Source organism: Podarcis tiliguerta (genome assembly GCF_965153285.1).
Source record: "Podarcis tiliguerta genome assembly, chromosome: 3".
Lineage (NCBI taxonomy): Eukaryota > Metazoa > Chordata > Lepidosauria > Squamata > Lacertidae > Podarcis > Podarcis tiliguerta.
In genome coordinates, this window is record NC_139536.1 from 70,969,383 (window position 1) to 70,994,865 (window position 25,483).

At 39.8% G+C, this 25,483-nt stretch overlaps 1 protein-coding gene across 4 annotated transcripts in view; it reads right to left on the reverse strand.

Annotated features, from left to right (window-relative positions):
• PRDM1 (PR/SET domain 1) overlaps positions 1-25,483 on the reverse strand; it is an 85,776-nt gene that overhangs the window by 18,615 nt on the left and 41,678 nt on the right. For 2 of the 4 annotated variants that reach the window (XM_083433492.1, XM_083433490.1), the window contains exon 4: positions 2,516-2,765. In XM_083433492.1, coding sequence (XP_083289618.1) covers positions 2,516-2,698 — 183 coding nt within the window. In that variant the 5' untranslated portion in view covers positions 2,699-2,765. Of the gene's footprint in view, positions 1-2,515; positions 2,766-4,316; positions 4,774-13,316; positions 13,784-25,483 lie in introns of those variants that run through there. The other 2 variants (XM_083433491.1, XM_083433489.1) reach the window with 2 other exon arrangements.

Sequence of the window (25,483 nt, forward strand, 5' to 3'; positions counted from 1 at the left end):
CATGGAAAGGTTAGTAAAAAAATACAATCCAAACACATGCATGTGCACATACACAACACAGGTGTATCTCAGAACATTACTCTAACTACAGATGTTAATGACAGCATTAATATTTCATAAGCATGTTTTTCTCCATTAAATCAGCTCATTACTTACATAATTACATGAGGTGATATTTGAGTAATCTCTCAAAAATATTATGACAGAGAATGTTTATTTGTGCAAATTGAGCCTACCAAAATCTACCAAAAGCTTTGTTTAGCCCATGCCTGTATAAAAGATGCTGTTCTCCAACCATTTATTTGTAAATGAGGAGTAAGTATTAGATTTATTGAGTTATATTGGCATTATTCTTGAAAGCAGAGCAGGTATCTCTTATTTTGTTTTCCATTAATGAATCAGCTGAAATCCAGACCAGTAAACAGATTATTGGATTTTGATCTGGGGCTAGCCACAAGATTGGGCAACTCACCATCTCTTGATCTTAGCCCCTCCACCCCACCTTGCCGATCAAATGACAATTATGAGAATGTGAAAAGGAACATGGTAAAGGCCCCAAACATAGTTAAATCTGTGGCAGCACATAATGAAGAAAGTTACAGATATCTCAATTCTAAAGGGAGTGTGAGGGGCATGGAATCAAGGAAGAATAAGTATTTCCTTCTGCTAACTTTTCACTTGACAAAGGAGACTATAATGAAATCAAATGAGGATACTGGCTATCCAGATTCCTTAGAAGAATCCAGATAAGTAGTTAATTATGAGAAACAACCACAAACATTTCAAGAACTTAAAGTACTGTTCAAAACAGCCTCGGCAGTAGTTCCAGACCTGTGTGTAGTAAGACAGATGTAACCCAGTATTCTCAGAGTTCAGCGTATATAAAAGAGTAAATGGGAGCTGGACTTCCTATTCCCTACAGCAAACCACCAGAGCCCAAAAAGCTCTACTGAGGATTAGGAGCCTCTGCTGAATGGATTATGGGGGAAGGGGAATCCCCCCCCCCCAAATCATGCCATGGTACCTTCCATAAGTGGAACTCCCACAGGTAGAAGGTGCTTCTGCCTCATTTTGGGGGACCCCCCTTCTCCCACAGTCCATCCCACTCAGCAGAGGCTCAGACCTCTTGGTGAAGCATGTTTGGGGGCAGGGGGGTGGGTTGCAACGGCAAGCAGGAATGTCAGCTAGCTCTGTGCTTAACTCTGGATCCAATCCATTATTTACACATATTCATGTTTGCCAATACAAAGCCAGCAATTTTAAAAAAGTTTTTTTCAGCCAGCTTGTGATGTGGCAAAGAAGATCAAACCAAGCAAGCGAGGCCACCGTAGCACAGAAAAATGATGTTAGCTACATCCTACATATTAGCTGATGTTCAGGCTCATCAATTAAGTGCCATTTGTCAACAGTTTCACAGTATCCCCACCTAAGTCATGTGCATGGTATATACTAGGTACATTTTAAATCTTCTAATTCTGTTTCTCATAGCTAATCATTTAATTGGGCTATATGGGAGTGTGAAATAATGCAAGTCCATAGAGATAACTAGCCTATTACAAGTTTCCTGGTCATTCCCCAAAACTGTGACATCCGGATACAGTTTATATCAGTTGAAGTTCTGGTCTCCTTTCTACATGCAAGCCTTTCCATGCTGTTTGTTGTAGGAGGATACATTTAATAACTAGAAAGGAATGAATTTACACCCTCCCTTAGCTCCGTGGTCAGTTTATTTAGCCACAGTAGCAGCACAGGTTATAGCTGTTCCACCACAAGTTGCAGGACAGGGACAAAAATGATGGGCCGTCCCTACCATTATTAACTAGCTGAACTTCACGCCTAGCTATAATAGCTACTCTATATGAAGGAATAAACAGGCAACCAATTGCTCATCCGGGATAATTTTTTCCAGCCCTTCTGAAACAACAACAAAGAATGTACCCACTCCAGAGACATGGACTGAAATATACCTGTGCGTCCAGCTACAAATAAAGGTGCACTGCCCTAGATAAACAAGTCACATAAATACAGGCTACTTATTTAATGACCTGGCCTTAACATCATCCTTTCTTCTTGGAACCCTATAAAGAACTGATACAATAAGCCTATTAAAAAAAAAAACACCTTTGTCTAATAATTCAAGGAAAAGCAACCCATTTCAATGCAACCATAGTATTTCACTACCTGATCCAGGAGTAGAGAATATTATTATCTCCTACAGACAGGTATGCTTAGAACCCAAATCTACAATACAATCTTTAGAAATTTCCATTCCTAAATTAAGTAACATTCTTGTCTATTTAGCAACGCAGACATTAGTCGATTTATGCCAGTTTGGAGATGTTTGTGCTTCCCTGTGCAGAAGGTATTTTCTCCAGGTGCATTTCTAGGGGTGAACCTTGGAAAGCCGTGGCACCCAAACATTAGAGAATGTAGAAATCAAGAAGACAAACCCACTTCCAAGAACAATGTGATCTGGCTACCAGGTTTGAATCATCCTTTGCAAACATGTTCTTACCTCTTTGCCATGTCCTGCATATTTGAAAATCAAGTTCCTTGGCAAGGAAGACTCAGCCTGGGTTACATTGCAGCCTTCTGTGCTGGGCTCCGTGGGGTGATCATTTACAATGTAGGTACACTTGTCTTCAAATTCAGCCTCTGTCCATAGAGTCATGTCAGCATCCTTCATGTCCATTTTCATTATCAACTCTGGTCCTTTTCTTCACTGCTCTGGGATTCACAATATACGAGCTACACAGTGTGGCAGCCTGGAAAAGAAAAGAAAATTTACTTCCCATTCCTTTCTCAGCACCTCTAGCATTGTGACCTAAATGCTGTCTATTGGCAAATAGATGGCATTAGTGGGATAGCTGAGGACTGACACCATATACCCTATACCCTATAAATTGAGCTGCCTTCTTTGAAGGAATGCTTTCAAGAGCTGGGGCTGGTAAAAATAACAAAGTCACAAAAAGTAATAGGAAAAGCATGTCTGAGAACAGCACCTGTGCACACCTCTTTAGAACCTTCCCTCAGTATCTGAACAGTAGGGGTGGGGGGATGAATCTGCAGATTCAAGGCTTTGTGTGCAAAAGAGCCTGTGGAAAAGCTGCCTTGGAAAAGTGTCATAAACAAGGAAAGGAAAAGGAAGGAACTGCTGTCTGCGTCTGAATGGGCTAAAAATGGAAAGTGCACGTTGGACGAGCGGAACACAGGCTTGCCTTTTCCAAATGGGGAAGGCTGAACTTTCCCACCGGCTTCTAACACACAAACAACTTTCAAAAACAACGCTCCCCTCCCCTCTATTGACATCCTCTTATCCTCTGACACACAGACAGCTGAGGGAGACTGTATCCTACCAACATCAGTCTGAAAACAGCCAGTCTGAAATAACTAGAAATATCCACTTGGATCAGAAAGAGACAAAAATACAATAGTATTGTTTTCTGTGCCTTCCAACAGAATTAAATACAAAGTGCAAAATCTACCATCAATACAGGGATTGAACTGCATTAGATATGCTGTATGGCATTGGCTCACTATTTCAAACCTCAGCCATGTACTCTCTTTCCACAGGCAAGCCTCCCCTCTGCTTCAGTTTCCCATCTACAATATCAGGAAAAAAATTTTTTAGGGCTCCTATAATTGTTAGCACATACTATTTGTCTTCTACTCTCATTCAGAAAAGAACATATTTTAAAAGAGGCGGAGTAATAGTATTCTGTGGAAAAACTAAATATCTGAAGAACACACTTACAGAATTAAGTTTTACTTACCCATTAAAAAGATAATGTTAACACATCATTTTGTTTCCCCAGGTATAAAGTTACTGGATTAAACTACAGCATTTTCCAAAACAAAGGCTTTAGGCTCCAGCATTGTACTGCTAATCCTACCAGAGATTTTCATTTGTATCTGAGTAAAGCAGGGTCATATTTCCAACTCAAAGAAGTGTTTTTCAGAAGATGAAGTGTTTGGAAGAACAAAGTTATCAACTTAATTCCACACTTCCTCACAGCATTGAGCAGATTTAATAGTTCTTCATACGGTGCTTTTAGTGGGCTTGATGAGATCAAACCCTAGTACAATCTGAACAATACCTTTACCACTTTGTAGGCTATGACAAGAGAACTAATACTGAAACTCAGTGAACCGGCAGTTGCCACTAGCAGTGAAAGAATTAATCATCATAAAAACAAAGGTCTCTCGAACTTAAAGAGAAAGTCTCCAAGGAGAACCTTAACAGGTTTGCCGTCTCCATTCAAAAGAGTGCTAAAATCATCTGTCTCCCGGACAGGGCTAGGAAGAAAATTTCTTACCAAGGTACAGTCCACAAATAATTCCAGCTGGCAGCGCAACGTTTCAGGTAAGTCTCACACATATCTACAGAGTAAACATTACTTCTTCCACTGGCCGGGTTCAAGTAATACCAATAGAGCTAGCTTCTTTTGCTTCTGCTTCTGCTTCTGGCTCTGTCTTTACTGTCAGACAGGTGCTGCTGCACTTACTGCTTCAACTTCTTTGAAACACTGGAGGGCTGAATGTTACGATACTTTCAGTCTGTGTTAACCAAACAGACTCTTCCTTTCTCCTCCCTGTTTCAGGTTTCCTATTAGCCACTCATCTGATTTACTCACAGTCACGGCTGCCAAGAGCAGGGGGTGGGGCTATACCTGTAACTCACACAGGTATATCCAATGAAACTCTGATCCAGTCAGAAGGAATTTTTCCTTTCAGCAGATCACACCAATACAGTTTTTCCTGTTAACACGTATGCTTGCTAACATTCTACTGGCATCCAGCTTAACTCACATGCAAAAGGACAAACATTTGGTGGTGTAACACTAGAAACTATGACCTAGTGCTTAAATCTGTTCATTTTAACTGGGCATTTTTCGAACAAACATGCTTACAATTTCCAAGAAAAAGTATTTACAACAATATTGTTCTCCAGGTTGCATATTTTCTTACAATTCTGAGTAGTTTTATATTTTACAAGGTAATCTTACACATGTCTACTGAAAAGTAAGCCCCACTGAGTCCAGCAGGACTTGCTCCAAGGTAAGTGAATGTAAGATTTCAGCCTTAACTTTGCACTATTTTAAAAGTGCATCATTTCAAAGCGGAAACTAAGCCTGCCCCTGCTTTAAGAGAGAATGGGTCATATGCTAACAGAAAGAAAAGTTCCATCAATGATGCTTTCATTAGACACAATCACTTAAAGAGCATGTTGCTGATCAAAGAAGTATTGGTGTGAATATAATTAAGAGGAACATGTGCTGTTTCTTTTTCCTCCTCTCCCTGTTAGTGAATTGCCTTGAAGGAAGGACATCCTGTGATGATGGCATACAGTGTCCTGTTTGTTTATTATTAAGCGCACAGACCTTGCATTCCTATTTCTCATTACCAAACAAACCAGATGCCTAACTTCCTTCAGTGGTCCTTGTCCTTCATTGAGGAATCCTTCAGCTTACAACAGTTATGATGATGCATAGTTCCAATTATAGTCACTCACAATATTACAAACATCACCCAGTCAGTTCACCAAAGGACAAGTCTCCTACTTTTCCTTTTTACATCACATCAGCAGACATGTTTTTTTTTTTATTATTATTATCATGCCTTTCCTCTTACGTGGGCAGAAACTTGTTTTGACTTGCTATAAAAATGCAAAACACAACTACCTGTCTATATGGAAATCTGCATTGTTCGAAGAAATGTCCATTCTGTCTGATGCATACACCATACCATCACCCTCCTGAAGTTCTTACAGAAGAAGGTGAAAGGGATTATATGTCATTCTAGGTGACGCAGTACTGAGAATAGTACATATCTGTGTAAAGACCTTTGGCATCTTCTAATAGAGAAGTACTCATACCGTTGGACATAAGTAGGACAACAGCGCCAAACAAGTGTCCTGGCTTAACTGTTACTGGTACGTAATTCCACAAGAAAGGTGGTAAGGGCATCACGCTGATGGGTATAAAGGTAATTGGATATGCAGTAGGAAGAAACATTTGTTTAAAGCAAAGAAATCTGGCCACCTTGACTTGGGTAATTAACTGATGCTGAGATAGAATCAGAGGACTATTAACAACAATAGAGGCTACTTAAAAACATACTCAGCATTGACATAGTAAGCCTGTGGCCTATAGATATATGGTAACCCACACACCAACACATTCCTGTAGCTACTCAGAAATACATTGATTTGGGGAGGGATCTTCATAACCTCAGCTTTATCACATGGCTGGAAGTTACAAATGGCTAGCTCTCCAAATCAGGAGTATAAATTAAAATGACCACCCCCACAGCTAATGGTTGTCTCTTTTCATTCAGGGTGGCCAGTGATCAGTTTCTGTCTATTGCTCCCATAACATCTGTGGGAACAAATCATGTAAATCATGTGACTGACATGGTTTCTTCCCACCATGTCACTGTCCTACAGTGATGGGCAACCTTAGATATCCATGGCAACTGACATGACAGCTTCCTATAAATGTTACTTCTAATAAGCAACAGAACTTGTCCTACAGAAGCAGTGAACATGCAACTCATGTAACATGAAGTGGCCTGAATCACTTCACATGGAGTGGAAAAACAATGTAGTCATACTGAAGCTGTCTACCCCACCCACTATACCAAGATATAAGTCTCACTTTGACATGGACATGTCTCAGAGCTTTCTAGGTCCCTGGTAATTTAAAAATAAAAAGAAATTACAAAAACAAAATTATTAACAAACAACTTTTCAACGCAGGCTTTTTCTTGCCCCATCACTAAAAAAGAATGGTGATTCTTCTTGCCTATCATGAAATAGCTATTTTGCTTTTCATTTGATAGAAACAATGACAGTGGGTGTTGGAAGGCTAAACTCTGTTTGCCCACCATTGATTGTGTGGGCACTGAAGATATTCAGCAGAGTACAAAAGCGAGCTGCCGGCACAGCATTAATTACCATTGTAGAGCACAGTTGCAGTTACTGCTCCTATGCACATACCTGCGTTACACTAGGACTAAGGACACTTAGGATCCAATCTCTGTTCAGCCATTCAATATATGCTAGACTAACCTACCACAGCAGTTAAAATGCGGGTGGGAGAAAACCATGTATGCTAGTTAAAAAATTTTGAGGAATTTTTATATAAAAGGTGGAGCTCATATGTGATGCCGCAATGAAAAATGAGATATACCACTTCCCCCTGCCCCTTTTGCCTTGTGATTACATTGCCATCAGTGTACAGTGGTACCTCAGGTTAAGAACTTAATTCGTTCCAGAGGTCCGTTCTTAACCTGAAATGGTTCTTAACCTGAGGCGTGCTTTCGCTAATGGGGCCTCTTGCTGCCGCTGCACCACTGTCGCACGATTTCCGTTCTTATCCTGGGGCAAAGTTCTTAACCTGGAGCAACCACTTCCTGGTTAGCAGAGTCTGTAACCTGAAGTGTCTGTAACCTGAGGTACCACTGTATCATGGAGAGTTGCAAGAACTGCATAACACTAACTGTGACTGTTCAGAAGGGATTGAAGCTTTTTAGTGACATCCCCCCCCCAAGGCTTCATATGTATGTAGGTCTTTCTTAGTAAAAGTACTGGATCAGAATATCAGTATCTCCAGCAAAGCAAAGTGAAGATGAACACATAACATAGCAAACGTATCAGATTAAAGATGGCAAATAGGACATAGCTTCTGTCCCTTATATATGCACACAGCCAATGATTTCATGACTTGTGTGCGCACACAAATGTGTGCTTGTACCTATATTTATCAAGGTGTGAGTGACTTGACTGGCAGTTTTTTTGTTTTTGCATAGGATTCTTTCATAGCAGTAGGTGCTGTCATCTAGAAATTGCAGTCTCAGTGTTGTTCATTTCAGAAAAAGGACTTTTTAATCATTTTCATTTTCCCCTCTTTGCTCACAGAAAACCTCAACTACCTTATTAGTCAGCATTTCTGAGACAGGTCTCTCTCTCTCTTTCTCTCTGTATGTGTGCAATAGCTTGCAGTCCAGCAGCAAATCATGAATGGCTCCAACAGGCGCTGATGTCAGAAACTCTCTCTTCACCCCCACCCCACTTCCTTTGATGGTATCAGCCACTCTAGCTCCACAGTAAACTGATGCTACTCAAGCTTCAGCTGCAGCTGCTGTTTTCTTCAACATTTTTTTTATTCCTATGCATATACATCATTTAAAAAAAGGGGGGGTAGGGGGACCAAGAGTGCAATGCACCTGGAAAATGGCTGGAGAAACTTTCTTTAGGGGCCTTAAAGTGCCCCAAAGATTAACACACAGCTATTTTCACATCCTCCCCCTTCTTACACAAAGAAGGTCAGTGGCAGAATGACCACATCAACAGAAGCAACAAATCCCTTCATTTTCCTCCTCCTCCATATTGGCATTGTTATGGCTGTAAACATTTGGGAGGCAACCAGATCATGATCCTAAAAATGAGGATAAAGGCACCGATGCATGCCTTTTACAAAGTGACATGCTTAAAAAACAAATCCTAATGTACTCTCCTCCAATTTATTATTGCATTTATATCCCGTTTTTTCTTCCAAGGACTATAAGGTGGTGTACATGGTTCGTTTCCTTGCAAATTAAATTAAAATTAAATTAATCTGGTCACTTCAGGCCCCTCCAAATCTGGAAACAACAAAATGCTCTGCACACTTCAAATGCCAGCTTGAGAGCAATAGTACTCCAAGATGCTTTCTTGAGAAAGCAGCTTTTCAGATGAAGAATAAGAGTGCATTCCAAATTTACCTAAGGTTTATTATTAGTATTATACGGTGTCAACACACACCTCATTTTTGAAAGAAAAAAATGTGCATGGTGCTACGTTATTTATCTTATTCCTTGCCATATGTTGAAGTCAGAGGCTGCCATCTGGATGTGGAAGATGTCACTGAATTGCTTTTTTACACCTTGTGCTAAAGGGTTGCATGAGAAAAATCAAATCATGCAGGATGACCACCGGGGTTGTGGGGCCCTCTGGAGCTGATTTGGGGTGTGGGGGGAGAGAAAGAGGGCAGGTCCACTTATGCAACAATAGATGTTGCCTGCATTGTGCAAGCATTTGTGGGACAATGCTACTGGCTATTTTCTTTCCACCCATGGAAAGATACTAAATGTCCCAGAGGTAGCAATCCATGGGGAGACCTAGCTTTATTATAATTTATACGACCCTTCTCCTGCCTCATTGTGAGTCTAAATGAATGCGCAAAGCATTGTAACTTGTTCTGGAATACCCAGTACTAGCTAAATTCCACTTAGTTTGACATTCATTCCCTTCTTAAAGGGATTCTAAAAACAAGATAACTCTAACAGAAAATGCTTAGGTTTACCAGCTAGCTCTGAATAAATACAGGTAAAGTTTTGTATCTCCCTTCTCAATCTTGCCCACTGGATGAACAAGCACATGTTGCATTAGGGATCCTACTGTAATGACTATAAAATCAGTCATTAATCATACCATTGTACATACATTTCTTAATATTTCTTTATAGCTTCTTCTATCAAATATTCTCCCCTCTTTACAGATAAGCGAATCAAAGTTAATATATGGCAGCTTTTCCAAAGCCACCTGCAAAGTACATGCATTAGCAGTAATTTGAACACAGGACACGTTTCTATCCATTGAATTGACTTAATTAATTGAAGATGTTCTGATGATTTAGACTGTACATTTTGTTTTAAAACAAGGTTGGCAACAAAGGAAGAGAACAGGCACAAAGACTTCTTAGAACTAAAAGTGTGATCAATGGTTGAAGAGGTGTGGCTGCATTACGTTTAGTGGTGAGTAATAAGTGGTGACCTTAAGGAGTTTTGCAATTGCTATTTGTTTTTAAGTAAGTGTCTCTTGAAATAACATTATACAATCTCCTAGCTGAAATGCACTTATGAACATCACTTAACTCCTAAAAACCAACCCTTAAGCAGAATGAAACAACAAAACATACTCTTTAGAAACCGATTGCCTTAATTCCTAAAGGCACTCCATTACCATTGATCACATTTTCTTACTCTAAGAAAGTTATCCCTTTTCCTCATTCTCTGGAGAGGTGGTTTTCACTTCCTACCTATCTGACAATGGTGGCTGCACCCTTTCAATCCAGTCAAACTGGCATGTATCAAAACAAAAATTTCATCTGTTCTCATTAAATAGCTGACACCTTATCCTTCTTTCCAAATGTTGTAAATGTTTGCTTTGCAAAATCCAGGAAAGCTTTTAAAACAAAGAGAACCGAGAGCCCTCCTTCCCTCCCACTCCCCCTTTATAATGATGCATCTCTGCTTATCTGCTCGATTATCAACAGGCTATTGTTTTCCCACTGGGGCTCGTTGAGTAAGGTTGACCTAAGGAAGGTTAATGTTCAAATAGGTGTTTCTCAGTTCCAGCAAAAGAATACAGGTTGCTGACAGAAAGGCATCACAAGGGTCTTCATCCTGACTTCCTTAAGAAGACAACATTTCAAGGAAGTGGTGTGTGTGTGTGTGTGTGTGTGTGTATGTGTTGGAGACTACCAAAAGGCCAGGCCTGTTTTTGTTTTTTATTTTTACTTCTTTTGCATCTCCCAAAACAACAACTTTTAAAGAAAGACACTGTCCCCTAGAAGAGATAATCCCACAATGGAGAGTCCATTAGAGGTATTAAGGCACTGGCAGCAGCCTGATCTACAAGAGCAGCTCTGTCCTGACAATAGACAATTAAAGCTGATAAATCTGAACTACTTGTTGCTGTTCTAATTCCTTGTAATTGTGTGCTGCTTGTCCCTGCCTCCTGCACACAGGGATGAAGCATGCTTCTTTAATCTCCAGAGTACCTGACCTAGTTCCTATGTGGTCTTTTCAGGACCTGTTTTCTTCCCATCTGGACCTCTCTCCACCCCTTCCCGCCTCCTCCAAAAGCACAGAGGAGTGTTAGCAGAGAGGAAAAGAGAAAACATCAGAACTCAGCACCAGGATAATATTTCTGTAACGCCAAACAATATTCTAATCTGCAAACAGCAGCCAATTTTGCCACTTTGGCAAAATCGTGATTAAACTGTACTTTTTGTTATTAAAAGCTCAACAAGTGGAGCACATGCACAATGACAAGCCATATTGTCTGACCAATACTGGCTGCCAAACTTGCACGTTACACTCATGTCTCTGTGTGTGTTTTCATATACCACCCACACACTTTGAGATTTTACTTCTATCCATTCACTGGTATGTGTGTGTTCAGCTAGATTATATAGGTTTTTTTGAGTGCATTATTCTTCCGATAAGCTATATACATAAGAATACTGTTATGCTAACAAACACTGCAGTTCTAACCATACCTACTCAGAAGAAAGACGTGCTGAATTTAAATGGGGTTTACTCCCAGTAAGTGGAGCTAGGAGTGCTGCCCTTCAGCAAATTGAATCCTAGGCCTTTCATATAGTTTTCACAAGACAGGTAATTATTTATGTTTGTTTGTGTGCATAATAGCAGAGGAAACTTTGTATATCTGCATCTACTAGATTCAAAACAGCACAATTAATCCTCTTGCGGAGCTCAATTAATAATTTCAGGGTGCCTGGGTTTGGCAGCACAGGAATAAGAAAATATGGTTGTAGGAATGCCTACTGGTCTTAAAAATTCTATAAATTTATTTACATCTGAACATACTTTGGAGAATAATCTTGGAAATAATGCCTATTTCCGAGTTAGCAGCATTCTACCCTCTTATTTCTTAAGTGCCTCTTCCTCCACCTTCTTATGCTAGCAGAGCTGACAGAAGAGACTTTTATTTTATTTCCCCATGCAGCATGGCTTAATGTTTTGCGACAGCTTGTTGTTGGATTTTTTAGACTGGAGTCCTAATTGTCACAGGCTTCTCAAAACATTTCATTTACAGTTTTACCAGGAATACTTTCATGTGCAGAGAGTGGAGAGTTCCACTGTGCTGCCCCCAGTCAAGCTGTCAGTAATGCCGTTTGCTGGCTTCTTTCAGTTCTCCAAGTCAGACGGGCAGGAAAGCATCACCCCTAATGTTTTTACAGTACTAATCTCCATTTGTTTTAAATAACGTTTTAAAAATAAGTTAGTAGTCTCTCTCTATTTCAATAGAACGTTACTAATAAAATAAAAATAAGAAACCTACTTATGTTTACCATTTCACTTGTAGCTCCCCACCACCACACTTCTGTAGTAGAAACAACAATACTTTTAAACAAAGAAATTATGGAGACTATAGATAAGGTTACTAGAAATGACAGCTCAGCCTATATTTCAACATATGAAGCTTTAGTTAACTAAACAAATGAAGAAGTGCTTTCGAATAATAATAAAAAAGGGGGAGGGGGGAGGAACAGCTTGTAATAGAGAATGTCCTGGATCTTTTGTTTCCATTTAGGATAACAACTGGGCTTTGCAAAGAAAAGACAACAGGCAGTTCATACTAAATTGGACTTGCCAACTGCTAGTTAGAATATTGCAAATAATTTACTTTCCATGATAAAAGCAAAAGCAAGCAGCACCCAGCAGGGGCCCAGCTGATAAAACTGTGTCAAACTCAAACCATTTGTCAACCGGGAAGGAAAAGAACAGAGCTGAAAGATGGACTCAGGAAACAGATTTATCTGGCGCAACACATTAACTAGTATAAATACCATGGGAGGAGGGAGAAAGTAAACACATTTATTCAGTATCTCCAGCTAGCCAGAAGAAGAATCACTCACGTAACTCACTGCCCGTGCCACCCAAACACTCATTTGTCACAGAACAGTAGCATTTTTCTTTTGTGTACAACGGGAGTGTTGTTTAATGCATAGCACTGAAAGGTTTTAGTAGCACACACACACACACAAAGTGTGGTTAAACAAGGCAAGATGCAAATTCCTACCATTTTAATCTCAAAGCAATAAAACTTCAGGTCATAAACACATGAGGTAACACCTACTAAAACTTCCATCTATGTTTTGCACTTCTGTTTACTGAAGTAAACTGATGTTATAGGAGGGATACCAAAAAAGAGGAATGCAATGCAGTGCTATGAATGCTATGAACTGGGACTGTACCCAAACAAAACAAAAAACTTTTTAAAAAAAATGCTAGCCCTTTTCTTTGCAAAGACATTCGTTTTGAACAGTTGCATGTAATTTCCGTTATGAAATAGTGTTATGAAAACAGACAAACGCAGGTTGCCAAAGCTAACTGGAGTACATACACAAGAGGTTTTCTGTTAAACTAAAGTAAAAAAATCAACAACATAGCAAAAGGTATACTGTAAAACCACAGTCAGTTAATACATAAATATTAATCTAATGCAGTATATTCTTTAGCAGTACCTTTGAACAGCCATGTAGGACAGGTTTCCAATCTTCGTTCATGCATCCCAGGGTTTTAGTCCGTATATTTGTCTTCTGTCACTCACTCATTCACTCACTCATTCACACACCACGCACACACATGCACACATTAACACGCAGGACACATGCTCTCTACCTCTCACACTGAGACACTCCTCTAACCCTGTCTGGAGCCGAGCCTTGGATTTTAGAATTTCCTCCTGTGAGAAGATTTTCCCCCACCCCTTTCCTTCTACTCCACCCCATTCAGTAATTAGGCTTAACAAGAGCAATTAACAAAATAAACTCTGCTTAGGCTGGTGGTCTGATAATTCTGATTACCAAGACCTTTGGGAAATAATCAAAAATATTTAAACAGATACTTTCACAGGGGCTTTAAAAACCCACCTTTTCTGTCACAGCTTATTGCAATTATTTGCAGTTTGGGTGGAGATTGGATAGCATGATCTCATTCTAGTGGCTTCAATATGTTATATTTTACTGAATTTTACTGAAAGGTTGCAATAGTTTAATAACATCAAATAATTAATAACGCAAAATAAATAATGTGTTGAGATGATCAAAATGTTTTGAATTGTATTTATTGCATTTTATTGTTTGCGTTTTGATATACCCCTGTAAACCACCTTAGGAAGTGTTTTATTTTTGAAAGGCAGAATAAGCATTTGACAAATAACTTAAGGAAGTTACCAGCACAAACTTTGTGTGATTGAATTTTCCATTATATAATAATATGACATTAAAACACAGATTTGAGTAGTTTTTAAAAAATCTTTCATCTATTTATCAATGTAAAAAGACAGTCAAGTACAAAAATCATGAAACAGTATCCTTAATAAATATACTGTGTTCCTACACAGACTCAGCGCCTTTCCTACCTAATAAAGACATTTTTCAAGTTACCTGAGATGTACATTGATTGAATAAAATATGGGCTTTGCTTTCATCCCTGACTTTTGGATTGGATTCAGGACTAATGGGAATTGTTTCAAAACCAAAAACCAAGTATCTTTAGCTTACTGATAGAAATGTCAGTAAACTATCAGCTGTTTGTGGCAACTTTCTGTTTCTGCAATACAGTTCACCTAAAACGTAAAGACCCCAATCCAGAGGACTACTGCAACAGCTGAAAGTTGGGTGTGTACTGCCACACTTGCACATATATAACATTCATCTGATCACAGCAACCCCATTTCTCCTAAAATGTTCAGAGATTCGCGTTAACAGGTGCTGGTGTTGTATATCTACAATCTGCAACAGTTCCCTCTTGTCGTTAGGTGATATTTATATTAGCAGAAATAAATAATACGTTGCTCATATACAAACCATATGCACTGTTTTCTGATCACTTGTTGGGAGAAAAAGGGGAATGTGCAAGGAAGACTAAATTTCCTTAAGTGGGAAACAGCAGTGGGGAACATGTGGCTCTCCAGATGTTGCTGGACTCCAGTCAGTCCCAGTGAGGATGGCCAATGGTCAGGGATGATGGGAGTTGTAGTCTAGCAACATCTGCAGGCATAGGAGCCAACTCCGAGGGGCAGAGGTCCCTTCACCCCCCCCCCAATACAATATTTTAGCTTCCTCCCCAAACTTGATGGGCATTGCCAATAAAATGGTGTGTGTGTGTGTGCTGCATCTTATGATTGTGCGGGGCAGGGCTTACCTGGACCCCCCAACATTTTATTTAAGTTGGCACCCGTGTCTGCAGGGCCACAGGTTCCCCATCCTGCTTTAAAAAGATACTGGCCTCGTCAGACCGGCCATCTCAGGTAAGGTGAGGTGTTTGGATTGCAGTAATGAGCCTGCAGCTTTCCACTTTACTCAAACAACTTCGGAGTGAGGACAAAGAAGGTAAGGCACTTTCCCCTGAAGAGCTGGAGTGCTGCTATAAGAATGTGAAGGGCAAAGCCATGTCATGTCCAAAGAATTTAACTATTATTTTTCTATTTCTACCCTGCCTCTCCATCCAGTAGCATGAAGCATGAAGGCTTTAAAGTAAACAATGAGCTGACATATGTCCATATATCAGAGGCGTAGCTAGGGGGGCGGGAGGGGCAGGGAGTACTGGATGCCACACCATGGAGGGCGGCACTTACTGCGGGGCCTGCAGCACACCAGAGCCACGTCTCACCTGGAAGTGACACAGTGGCTTGGGTGCCTAAAGGCTCTGCACTGCCCAAAACGGCAGCGTGGGGCTTGCTTCTGCCCACCACCTCCCCTTCAGCCACCCTACAGGCTCCACACAGTGAGCCCTGCCCCGGCTCGCCCTGCCCAGTGGGCAGCTTGCCTCGGCCCCATGGATGGTTCTCTCCAGCACAATGCCAACGAGGCACCCTGGGTGCCTGAATGGCTAGCTACGCTGCTGCTTATATCTATACTGTTGACTGCTTCATAAGACAGAATGATTATATACAGAAATAAAATAAATTAATAAAATCTGTAGGGTAAGTCCAACTAACTTAACTCAGAGCAGTTCCTCAGTAATACGTCTATACCATGGGTAGGCAAACTAAAGCCCGGGGGCCAGAGCCGGCCCAATAGCCTTCTAAATCCGGCTCGTGGATGGTCTGGGAATCAGCCTGTCTTTACATGAGTAGAATGTGTCCTTTTATTTAAAATGCATCTCTGGGTTATTTGTGGTCATAGGAATTTGTTCATTCCCCCCCCCCCAAAAAAAATAGTCCGGGCCCCCACAAGGTCTGAGGGACAGTGAACTGCCCCCCTGCTGAAAAAGTTTGCTGACCCCTGGTCAATATCAACACCACACAGACACAATAGCATCCAACCCTCAAACCTAATTAAAATAAAATAAATTAATTTTATAATTTTATGGCCATCATTTTATAGTGTGCAATTGTATATTAGTGCATGCTGAATATTCTGAAATAATGTTGCTATGAATACAAATAATTTTTTTAAAATTCCCTATATGAAAAGTACAGTGCACCATAATATTCTTACTTGAACTTTCCCACAAGCCAGGCAAATGGTAGCAAGTAAGTCTGGAGCTAGAATTAGTTGCATAGAACAGCCACTAACCTGAAGACTTCCCTTCCATAGTCCACTTCAGTCATTCAAGTAGGCTTGAATGGGGTTATAGCCTTTGATGATACAAAAGCTTCTTTAAACCAAAAATTAAAAAAAGACTGGAAATGTGTGGGAAGTCTTTAAAACCGACACTATCATGTAAACCACACAATTGCCTGGGTTTCGTAACAAAGGATTACATTGGCTGATTTTGTGGTGCCTGAAAGGGCATGCCTGCTCCTCAGCTGAGCCAAGCTTACAAAAGTTTCCCAAGTTCTGAAGGTAAAGCCTTGAGGAAGAAAACTCTTTCCTCATATATTTTATTTGCTGTATTAACCATGCACTGGATTGTTTCTGGGCTTCTGCACTTACATCATAGCATACATAAGCGCACACCAGGTGTTTTGGACAACAGCTCCTCAGAGATCTCTATCATGCACAACATTTTTCCTACATGGATCTAGATAATGGCAGAGGAGGAAAGCAGATACATCACATGTTTGCTCCTCCTCTGCACATATGTATATAAGGACGCCATCACTTATAAAAGGGTTAGGATATTTCAAGGAGAAGTTGCAATGCCTGGCCACTAGCATATAAGCTGAGAAAGATGCCTCACTACTCTGTGTCTTGCCTTGATCTCCCCACCAGGAAAAATGACAAGCTGAATAGTATTATTTATCAGCACACACACAAAAAAATCAGGGTTTTTTGTTGCCAGATTGGAAAATAAATCTGGCATTAGACCCCATTCCTAAACTTTCAACAGTGATAGAATATTACATACACAAACCATAGGACAGGAACAGAATGCCCCCTCCCCCCCGCCAATCAAAAACTGTTTTTGAAATTTGCTTATGCAGCAAAAGTTGTGGGAGGGTGGAAAAAGCAGCTGCTTCTGAGAAGGAGCAATTAAAAACTCTGCAGTAGCCATGCAGAAATGCTTGCAGATTTTGGCCGATATCTTGTGCTGTTACACTAGGGGTAAATGAAGCATGTAAGTGTTCAAACTACAAACAATGGAATGTGGAATCAAGGCAAGACATACACTGTGGAGCTGGCAGTAAGTTCAAAAACACTGGACTGACCATGCTGATGTAATGCATGACAGAGAGGTTAAGGGCCAGCTGAAATACTCTGGCCTACATGTTAAGCTGCCAGGAAATGTAGGGCTGCCATACATCCGGATTTTCCAGGACATGAGATTTCAAAGGCGGAATTGTTGTCTGGGGGGCAGTTTCTGAAATGCAGCGCTAGGAAATGACACAGCAGCAGTGGCTTCATAAGAACTAAGGCTTGTACTACTGAAACAGGAATGTTAAGACTTAGCTTGCCACAGAAAACTCAGTCTTCGTTGGCACGATGCAAGCAAACCACATAACTGATTTATTAATTTCATTAATTAAAAGTCACTAAATGCATGATGCACGTCAATTTAGGAATTATTTGCTGAAACAGAAATACAAAAAACCCCACTCTTTTAGGTTTATTGTTAAACAGAACAACAATTATTGTGTGATTTTTTTTTTTAACTTCTATTATTTGCTAGTTTCAGGAAATGGTCGATGGACATGGGTTATCCAGAAGGATTCGACAGCTTTCAATTACATTATTTTCGTCAATTAGTCTTAAAGAAAATAACACTTCTATTAATCATTTCAATTAACGGCAAGCACCGCATGACACCAGCACCACAGCCCATATGCTGCGCTCCAATCACCCAAATATTAAAGCCTTTTTAATTGATTTATCTAAAGAACATTCAATAGACTCAAGGTGGCAGCCAGCCAGGAAATCCCGAAAGAAGATGACAAAAAGGTGGGGGTGCTAAACCCGTTTCCCAATTTGTTTTTCCTCTTTCTCCAGGGTTCACTGTTAATCCAATCACAGCCCATAAAGCTCGCCTTTTAATAAAATAAATAAATAAATAAATAGATAAAGGGGCACACATGTTGGCTCGTCATCTGCTTGGAGAAGCCCCCCTTCTCCCACAGTTTGCTGTCCAGTTAAGAGAGGGCTGCTGCGTACAACAGCACATTTTTATCCAGCAGAAATATTTAGCTTGGCTACCCGCCAAGGAATGCTGGAAGAATAGAATGAATTAGGGGATTTACCTTCCACGTGCTTCGCACGCGTCACTGAAGAGCTTGCTTCTTTTCTTTCTCTCCACCCCCCCCTCCCTGCCCCTCTCTTTCCTTTATCAAATATCTCCTACAGTTAAAAAAGTACAGCCTGAAATAGGAGCCGACACGTTACCAAGTTTGGTCACAGTGGCGCTATTCTGTGCAAGGTAGACATTTCCCTTTACTGTTGAAATAAAACTTTTGCACCTAGAAAAGCTTAGCTTGTCTTGTACACTACTTCATGTGAGAGGTTTCTTTTTCCTTTTTAAGGGACCGTTCACTTTATGCAAAGATTCTTTTCACAGAAGAGCTAGTGATTTGAAAACATATTCCCACTAGACATTAATATACTAAACTTAGCTTTGTTGATATAAACAAGAAGGATTGTTCTGTCCTGTGACTGCAGGGTGTTTATATGGGCTTTCCTTTGTTTTTCTTATGACATTTCCTAGCTTCTTGACTGGCCTGGTTTTATTTGTATTGGCAAGTAAGACGGAAAGAGTTAATATTAAAAAAAAAAAGGCAGTTCAGGAAGCACCCTGTATTGCCACTGACTGAGCTCTTAATGTGAGAAGCTAGGATGATGTTTTAATAGTTCAACAGATGGTGCTACTATACATATTGTACAGAGATAAAGGAGGGCTTCGCCAGCATTAAATAGGAGAGCTTCTAACCAGCTACAATTCAATACTGTGCATGCATGCATGTCTTTCCTGAGTTTATACTTTATACATCCAGGGTGCTTTTTAAGTTAAATGAAGAGGTATGCTTCTTTCAGTTAAGTGAATGAAGTGTACATAACACAGTCAATGAGCAAGCTATTTTAGTGGAATTGGTGGCATTCTGTAATAATATATATAATTTCAAGATACCACTCAGCACGTTAAGCTCATCTGCACTGCAGCCATTAAAGTGCTGGGGGTAAATGGGGGAGGATGGCAAAATGCAGGACTCAGGTAGGCATGCATGATTCACTGTTCTCCCCTTCCTTCTCGAAGGAATACTATCCTTTTGATCAGCAGTGAATGGTGGGGAGAGGAAATTCTTGAAAATGTCGGCAGTTTCGCTGTCTTCTGATTTCATCTCTGTATCAGGACCAGCATTATCTGCTATCTTACTCAACTATGCAATAGGTCAAATCAAAAAAGCTAAACACGTTTTCTCAATAATTACCACTTCCTAGGAAATACTGCAATTCTGGTGCACAAAGGAGCCATATCGTGGGTGTTTCTCATATAACCTAGGTCAGCCTTCCCCAGCCAGATGCTTTGGACTACAACTCCAATGAACTCCATCAAGTAGGGCTTTTGCTGGCTAGGGCTGATGGAAATTGTCATCTAAAGGATCTAGGAGGGCACCAAGTTGGGGAAGGCTAGCCTGGACCTTCCAGTGTTAACCGAATGTCACAGGATGGGCACAAACTGTTGCATTTCTCATACTATTCTGATTATGCTAAAATAAAATTTGCTTTGGATGGATTAAAACTGCACTTTATATTTCCAATAAATCTTGCTTATATTCTGTGCGCACAAAAATACTAATGGAGGGATGGGGAACCCCTGTTTCGAGGGCAAAATGCAGCATTCAGACCTCTCTGTCGGGCCACACCCACTCCCAATCTGTTGCTTCTCCCCATCAGTCCTGCTTTTCTACTGTCTTGAGAATTTATGCTTCACTCAAATGTGTCCTTGAACTCTGATACTGTTTCTTCCTTGCCTGTTCGGACATGTGAGTGTGTGTAGAAACAATGCAAACGTAAAATTAACATTCATGGCCCTACATACAACTAACATGAGGCTTCTAGAAGGTTGCCTAGAAGGAAATGTGTCCCTCAGACTACAGTTCCCTGTCCTTGTGCTAATGGCTGATACTAGACATCCAAGACACTATACCATTTGTCACCTGTTGCCTTATCTGCCATTATGCACTATAGGCAGGGACAGTAATCCTGCAGGTTTTAATTTCAGACATGGAATATTTCAGTTCTGCTAGTATAGACAATTACTCTGAACCCATTTTCTGTCCAATTCTGACTTTCTGTTGGGGCGAAATCATCAATGATTGGATGTGTGAAATCTAGCTACAGGATTGAAGATTGTTGCCCATTTATTGTTGATTCAGCTCGTACTTGTGACTTGCCACAATACAATCAAATTTGTGGTGATATAATTATTTCTATATTTACAGTCTGATAAACAAAACTGATAATTTTCTCCAACCCCAAAGGCAGTTCTTTAAGGTAAAAATAAAATATAATTCTGCCGACACACACATTTGGAATGATACTTCAGTGAGATTAAATAATTACTGAATCTCTGTATTGTGTTTTATGTTTAATATCTTTGCAATTAATTGATCCCCACCCCCCAATGACTCTGAAAATTCAGGGCTGCACTCAACCTTCTGCAGCACCAGCATCTGTTGCAGATAATCCATCAATGGTTTTGGAATTGCCAAATGAAAAAGCAAAAAGCCCAAACTGTTAGCATTCTACTCTTCAGACTGGTGTTTTTCTTTTCTTTTTAAATGCAGTTGGAAAACTGAATTAGTGCAATGGTCATTAAATTTTAAGACAAGGCACCACCACTGAGGATGTGTTCTCTTGTAAACAAATAAGAAAATAGTCTTTAACCAGGCCCTGACCCAATAAATATTTATATGATATATAGCCTTACAAATATGGCATAGTGGACCTTTGCCCACCATAGTATTATGCTCTTGATACTAACCTTGTGCCCAAATCAATCAATGTTTTTAACTGGCAAATATCCATCTGTTTTGCATCTGAAATGATTACAAATCAGAGTGTTTAGGGTTGTACTGGCATTCAAATAATTCCCCAGTAGGGTTTATTTAATCTAGAGTTGAGATAAATATGTGGCGTAAGGCAAGCTCTACCAAATTTGTTATATTTAAATACAGTGTTTGAAATATGTATACAGACTTCTTTCTTTTAGCAGCAAACAAAATTTGCAAGTCTAAAAGGAAACACAAACATGTCTTTTTCTGAAGCAGCAGATTTATCAGTGATTGGATGTTTGAACCATTGCAGGTGAGTTTTAATAATACGAGTTTAAAAAACATGCAAGTTGTTGAATCACAATGCAGTAAATTGTCCTTCCACAAACCTTCCTTCTTCATTAAAATCTTATTTGCCTGGTAATCTCCTTTGATCGCTAAAGTTATAAGAATCCCCCTCTTTTGCTTTTGATACTATCAGTGTAGCTTTTGACCAGAGAGCGTGATGAATTAAATGTATGACAGATATGACAGGTGAGGAGTGCTTGGAGGGGGCTTAAACAGCAGGGATAAGACAAAGCCCCCATTTAAGAACAAAACCTCCACCCGATGACTAGCCCATTAATGACCAATCACAGAATCACTCTATTTGCCCTGTTGGACGAGGAGCAAGCCGATACTACAGACAAAGCTTTGTTAGCCACAGGGCAGTTGTTCAATCAGGCCACACAGCCAACTAATTGAAAAGTCCGTTCCCTGTTCCTGTTCCCTTGGTATTTGATACACTGGACTTTTATAGGTAAAACTGCTCTCTTCCTATAATGTTATATCAAGTCATTCACCACAAATTTACAGCTGGACTAAGTGGTATTACAGTTTATAAACCTGAAAATCTATCTGCAGGGAATCCAGCTAAGCCTCAGAGAGAAACAAGTCCAGCATTACAAATCCAAGGAATTTTGGAAGTCAATCCATTAGGATTATTGGGGGGCAGGCCTTTGATTTTGGAACTCAAAACTACAAAAATAATAAAATCTTACAATCTCTCTTTATTATAACCTCTTTCTGAAGGCTTATTGTTTCATTTTTACACACACACACACACACACACACACACACAGAGTAATCATTTGCAATAATATTTGGAAGAGATTATTGGGCAGGAGGCCCAACAAAAATATTTGTTTTCCTGAGGTTTGTAATCACATGCTCTTTAAAGAACCAATTTTAATAACTATTAGTACTCAATATAAAAATCAGATCACAAATATTTAGCAAACGAGCGTATTATTCATCACTCTGGGATCATCTTAAAAATCTCACTGCTCCCTTTTAAGTATTCAATATGTATCAGAGATATATAGTATCATAAATAAAGTGAACATTCAATACTCCAAGAGGATTAAACCAGAAAATGCGCTACAGAAATTTGAAAAGGCCTAGAGCACATGGGGAAAGAAGCCTCTGTTGGTATTGCATTTATAGTATTTGTCTGTTAATAGGAGGAAGTTTTCAATTGTAATTCTTTTCAGAAGTGTTAAATACTACAATTATATTTTCAATAAAGCCAAATGCGAGAAGAAAAAATAGATATTCAAGTGGGCACTGTTGAAAATATAAAGTTTATCTTTAATTTCAGGTTTATAAATGAGGATAAGAACAATACCTGTTCATCATTAGGTTCAGCTATAAAATGATGATGGTGATAATAATAATCTATATTTACTTATATATAATCCTGGCTTTGGTAAAGCCACACACTTTTCATTTTCACTACGAGAAAAAAGAGTGGATAGAAAAAAATACTTTTTCACTCAGAAAAAGTGGTGACAAGGAAATGCAAATCTGAGCACAGCAGTTATCTTTTTAGGTAACAATTCCTTCTCATAAAAATGGAACAATTATGCTGTTAAGACAGTTATAAAGGCTGATTAAAGCATTTCCAATTTGAAATGTGTAATGTGATATAATATAATGCTAGTAGACTGAAAGGTAGAAGGCATGATTTTACAAAGTTCTACAATATTTTTCAATGCAGATTTATTCACAGTTTATGAGCAGTACATGTAAATTGTCGTTGATACTGAAAGCCAAAGATATATAAACAAGGTCCCCCCTATCTTTTAAAGAGGCTTGCTGTGTGCAGTTGTTTCTCTATACATGTTGCTTCAGCAGCAAACATAAAAGTTAACATTTAAAGAAACAATTCTAGGATAATACCCTTTCACATACAGCTAGGCAGTGCTTTTTCTGGGGGTACGCAGGGGTACGCATACCCCTAAACATTTTGTGAATCTAAGTTTGGCCTCATTGAGGGGCAGTATTTCAATAGGAGTAGGAAAATGAGAGTACCCCTAAACATTATTTTTTTTAGAAAAAAGCACTGCAGCTAGGATGCTCTCAGTATTACAAATGCAAAGGCAATTTCCTAATTCAAGCCACTTGTCTCTTGTGATCTCTGCATCTCTAGTTTAGATTTCTAGTCAGAAATGTGAAGTAGTGTCGTATCCAAAATGTAGGCTCAAAGTCCTCGCTGCTCCACCTCCAAAAGCTGTCAATAGGTCTGGACTATGTCTGTCCACAGCTTTGCATTCATAGAGACCATTTGACAGAAGGGCAAGGAAGACATCCAGGAAAACTGCTTTCAGACCTTATCTGAGCAACAATACTTAACTTTCACCACCTGGGCATGGCTTCCGGAGAGAAAACAATCACACATATTGTCTCCTTCTGGACAATAACCCCTAAACCAGCCTCCAGTTGATGCCAAATGTTTCTTGGTTTTTTTTAAAAAACCTTATTTTTAGTCAGGACAGTATCTCTAGTCTTTCATCTCCCCACCCCTGCCCTGAGTAACACAAACCAGTCCGTCATTGGTATTATGCAATATTAGAAATATGGGCCTCATAGTTATTAATTGAAATCCCATGAAAATGGACAGGATGAGGCGCAGCGCCTGCTCTGAAGTACCCATCAAGCTCTTTACCTCTGCCAGACTCGTGGTTATCTGGAAACTGGCCCTGGCGCCACTGCCCTCGTCCCCCATCTCCTCTGCTTGCCCGCCCACCTGACCAGACTTGCTCAAGGTGGCTCCATTAGATGCCTGGCATCAGCAGTGGCAGCAACGCTGGCAGCGCAGTAGCCCCCGCACCCAAGCCATACCTCTATTCATTGAAATCAAGTTATTGTACCTAAATTCAAGGTACTGTGGAAAATTAAGGGACTTTTTTTTTAACCCACTTCACAGACCACGCAGAAGATATCATAGCTTATAATCTCTTTCTAGCAAGAACAATTCTATATTTGTTTCTAGCAAAACAAATTGTTTTTGCCAATGCCCTCCTTTCTCCTGTAGCTGTCATGGATGTGGAGGGGGAGTACCAGCTGGGCAACCCCCAAGGGGACCCCCAGGTGAAGGTGTCTCAGAGCCAGGGGATTTGTGTTGAGGTGATAATGAGTGGTCAGAGGGAGAAGAGGGGACAGACTGGGAGGAGGAGGTGTCAGAAGCTGAAGAGGCAACAGGATTTAATGAGCAGGAAGAGGCTGGGGCAGAGAGCAGTCCAGATTAAAACCATTTGTATTCTGCATATATCTACGCTAGTATTTTAATGCAATCTGAGATTAACTGAATGGATGTATATATTATGGAAACGTGTGATCTGCTTCGTAGTAAGTATGTTTAGAGTGCTGGCGTGAAATATAGATATCTTTCTGTGTTTTGAAATTTTGGGTATATGAGGCAGAGCTTGCTCATTAAACACCAGTTTGTTCTTTCTCTCTCAAAGACAATTATTTTCCTCCAATGATGACATTTTTCCTTTTTTGTAAACCATGTACAGAATAATTTTATCCATTTTATTCTATTACAACCTGCAGAAAACTAGATTTTAACTGAGCTTCCTTCATTGCTAATTGGTCTGAGGTGTACAATTATGTCCTCCTTTACCTGGTAAGGGCATATTGGATTTAACCAACCCAACTAATTTTACAAAAATAACATGATATGTAAAATAGGTTTGTTCCCTAGAGCTTTCTGCTTCCCTCCTATCAAAGATATTGAGTTCAATTTACAATGACCTCTGAATGACCTCAAAACCAAGTTTTAAAGGTCTTTGCCTCAGCTACCATCAGGAAGTGGCCCTCTGGAAATGCCTTTTGAAAAACACACACCACAAAGAGCAGTAACAGCTGAAGTGACCCAGGAGTCAATTCTTGATCCCTGTACAGGAGAATCCCCTTCACCCTTTTGGCGTTTCA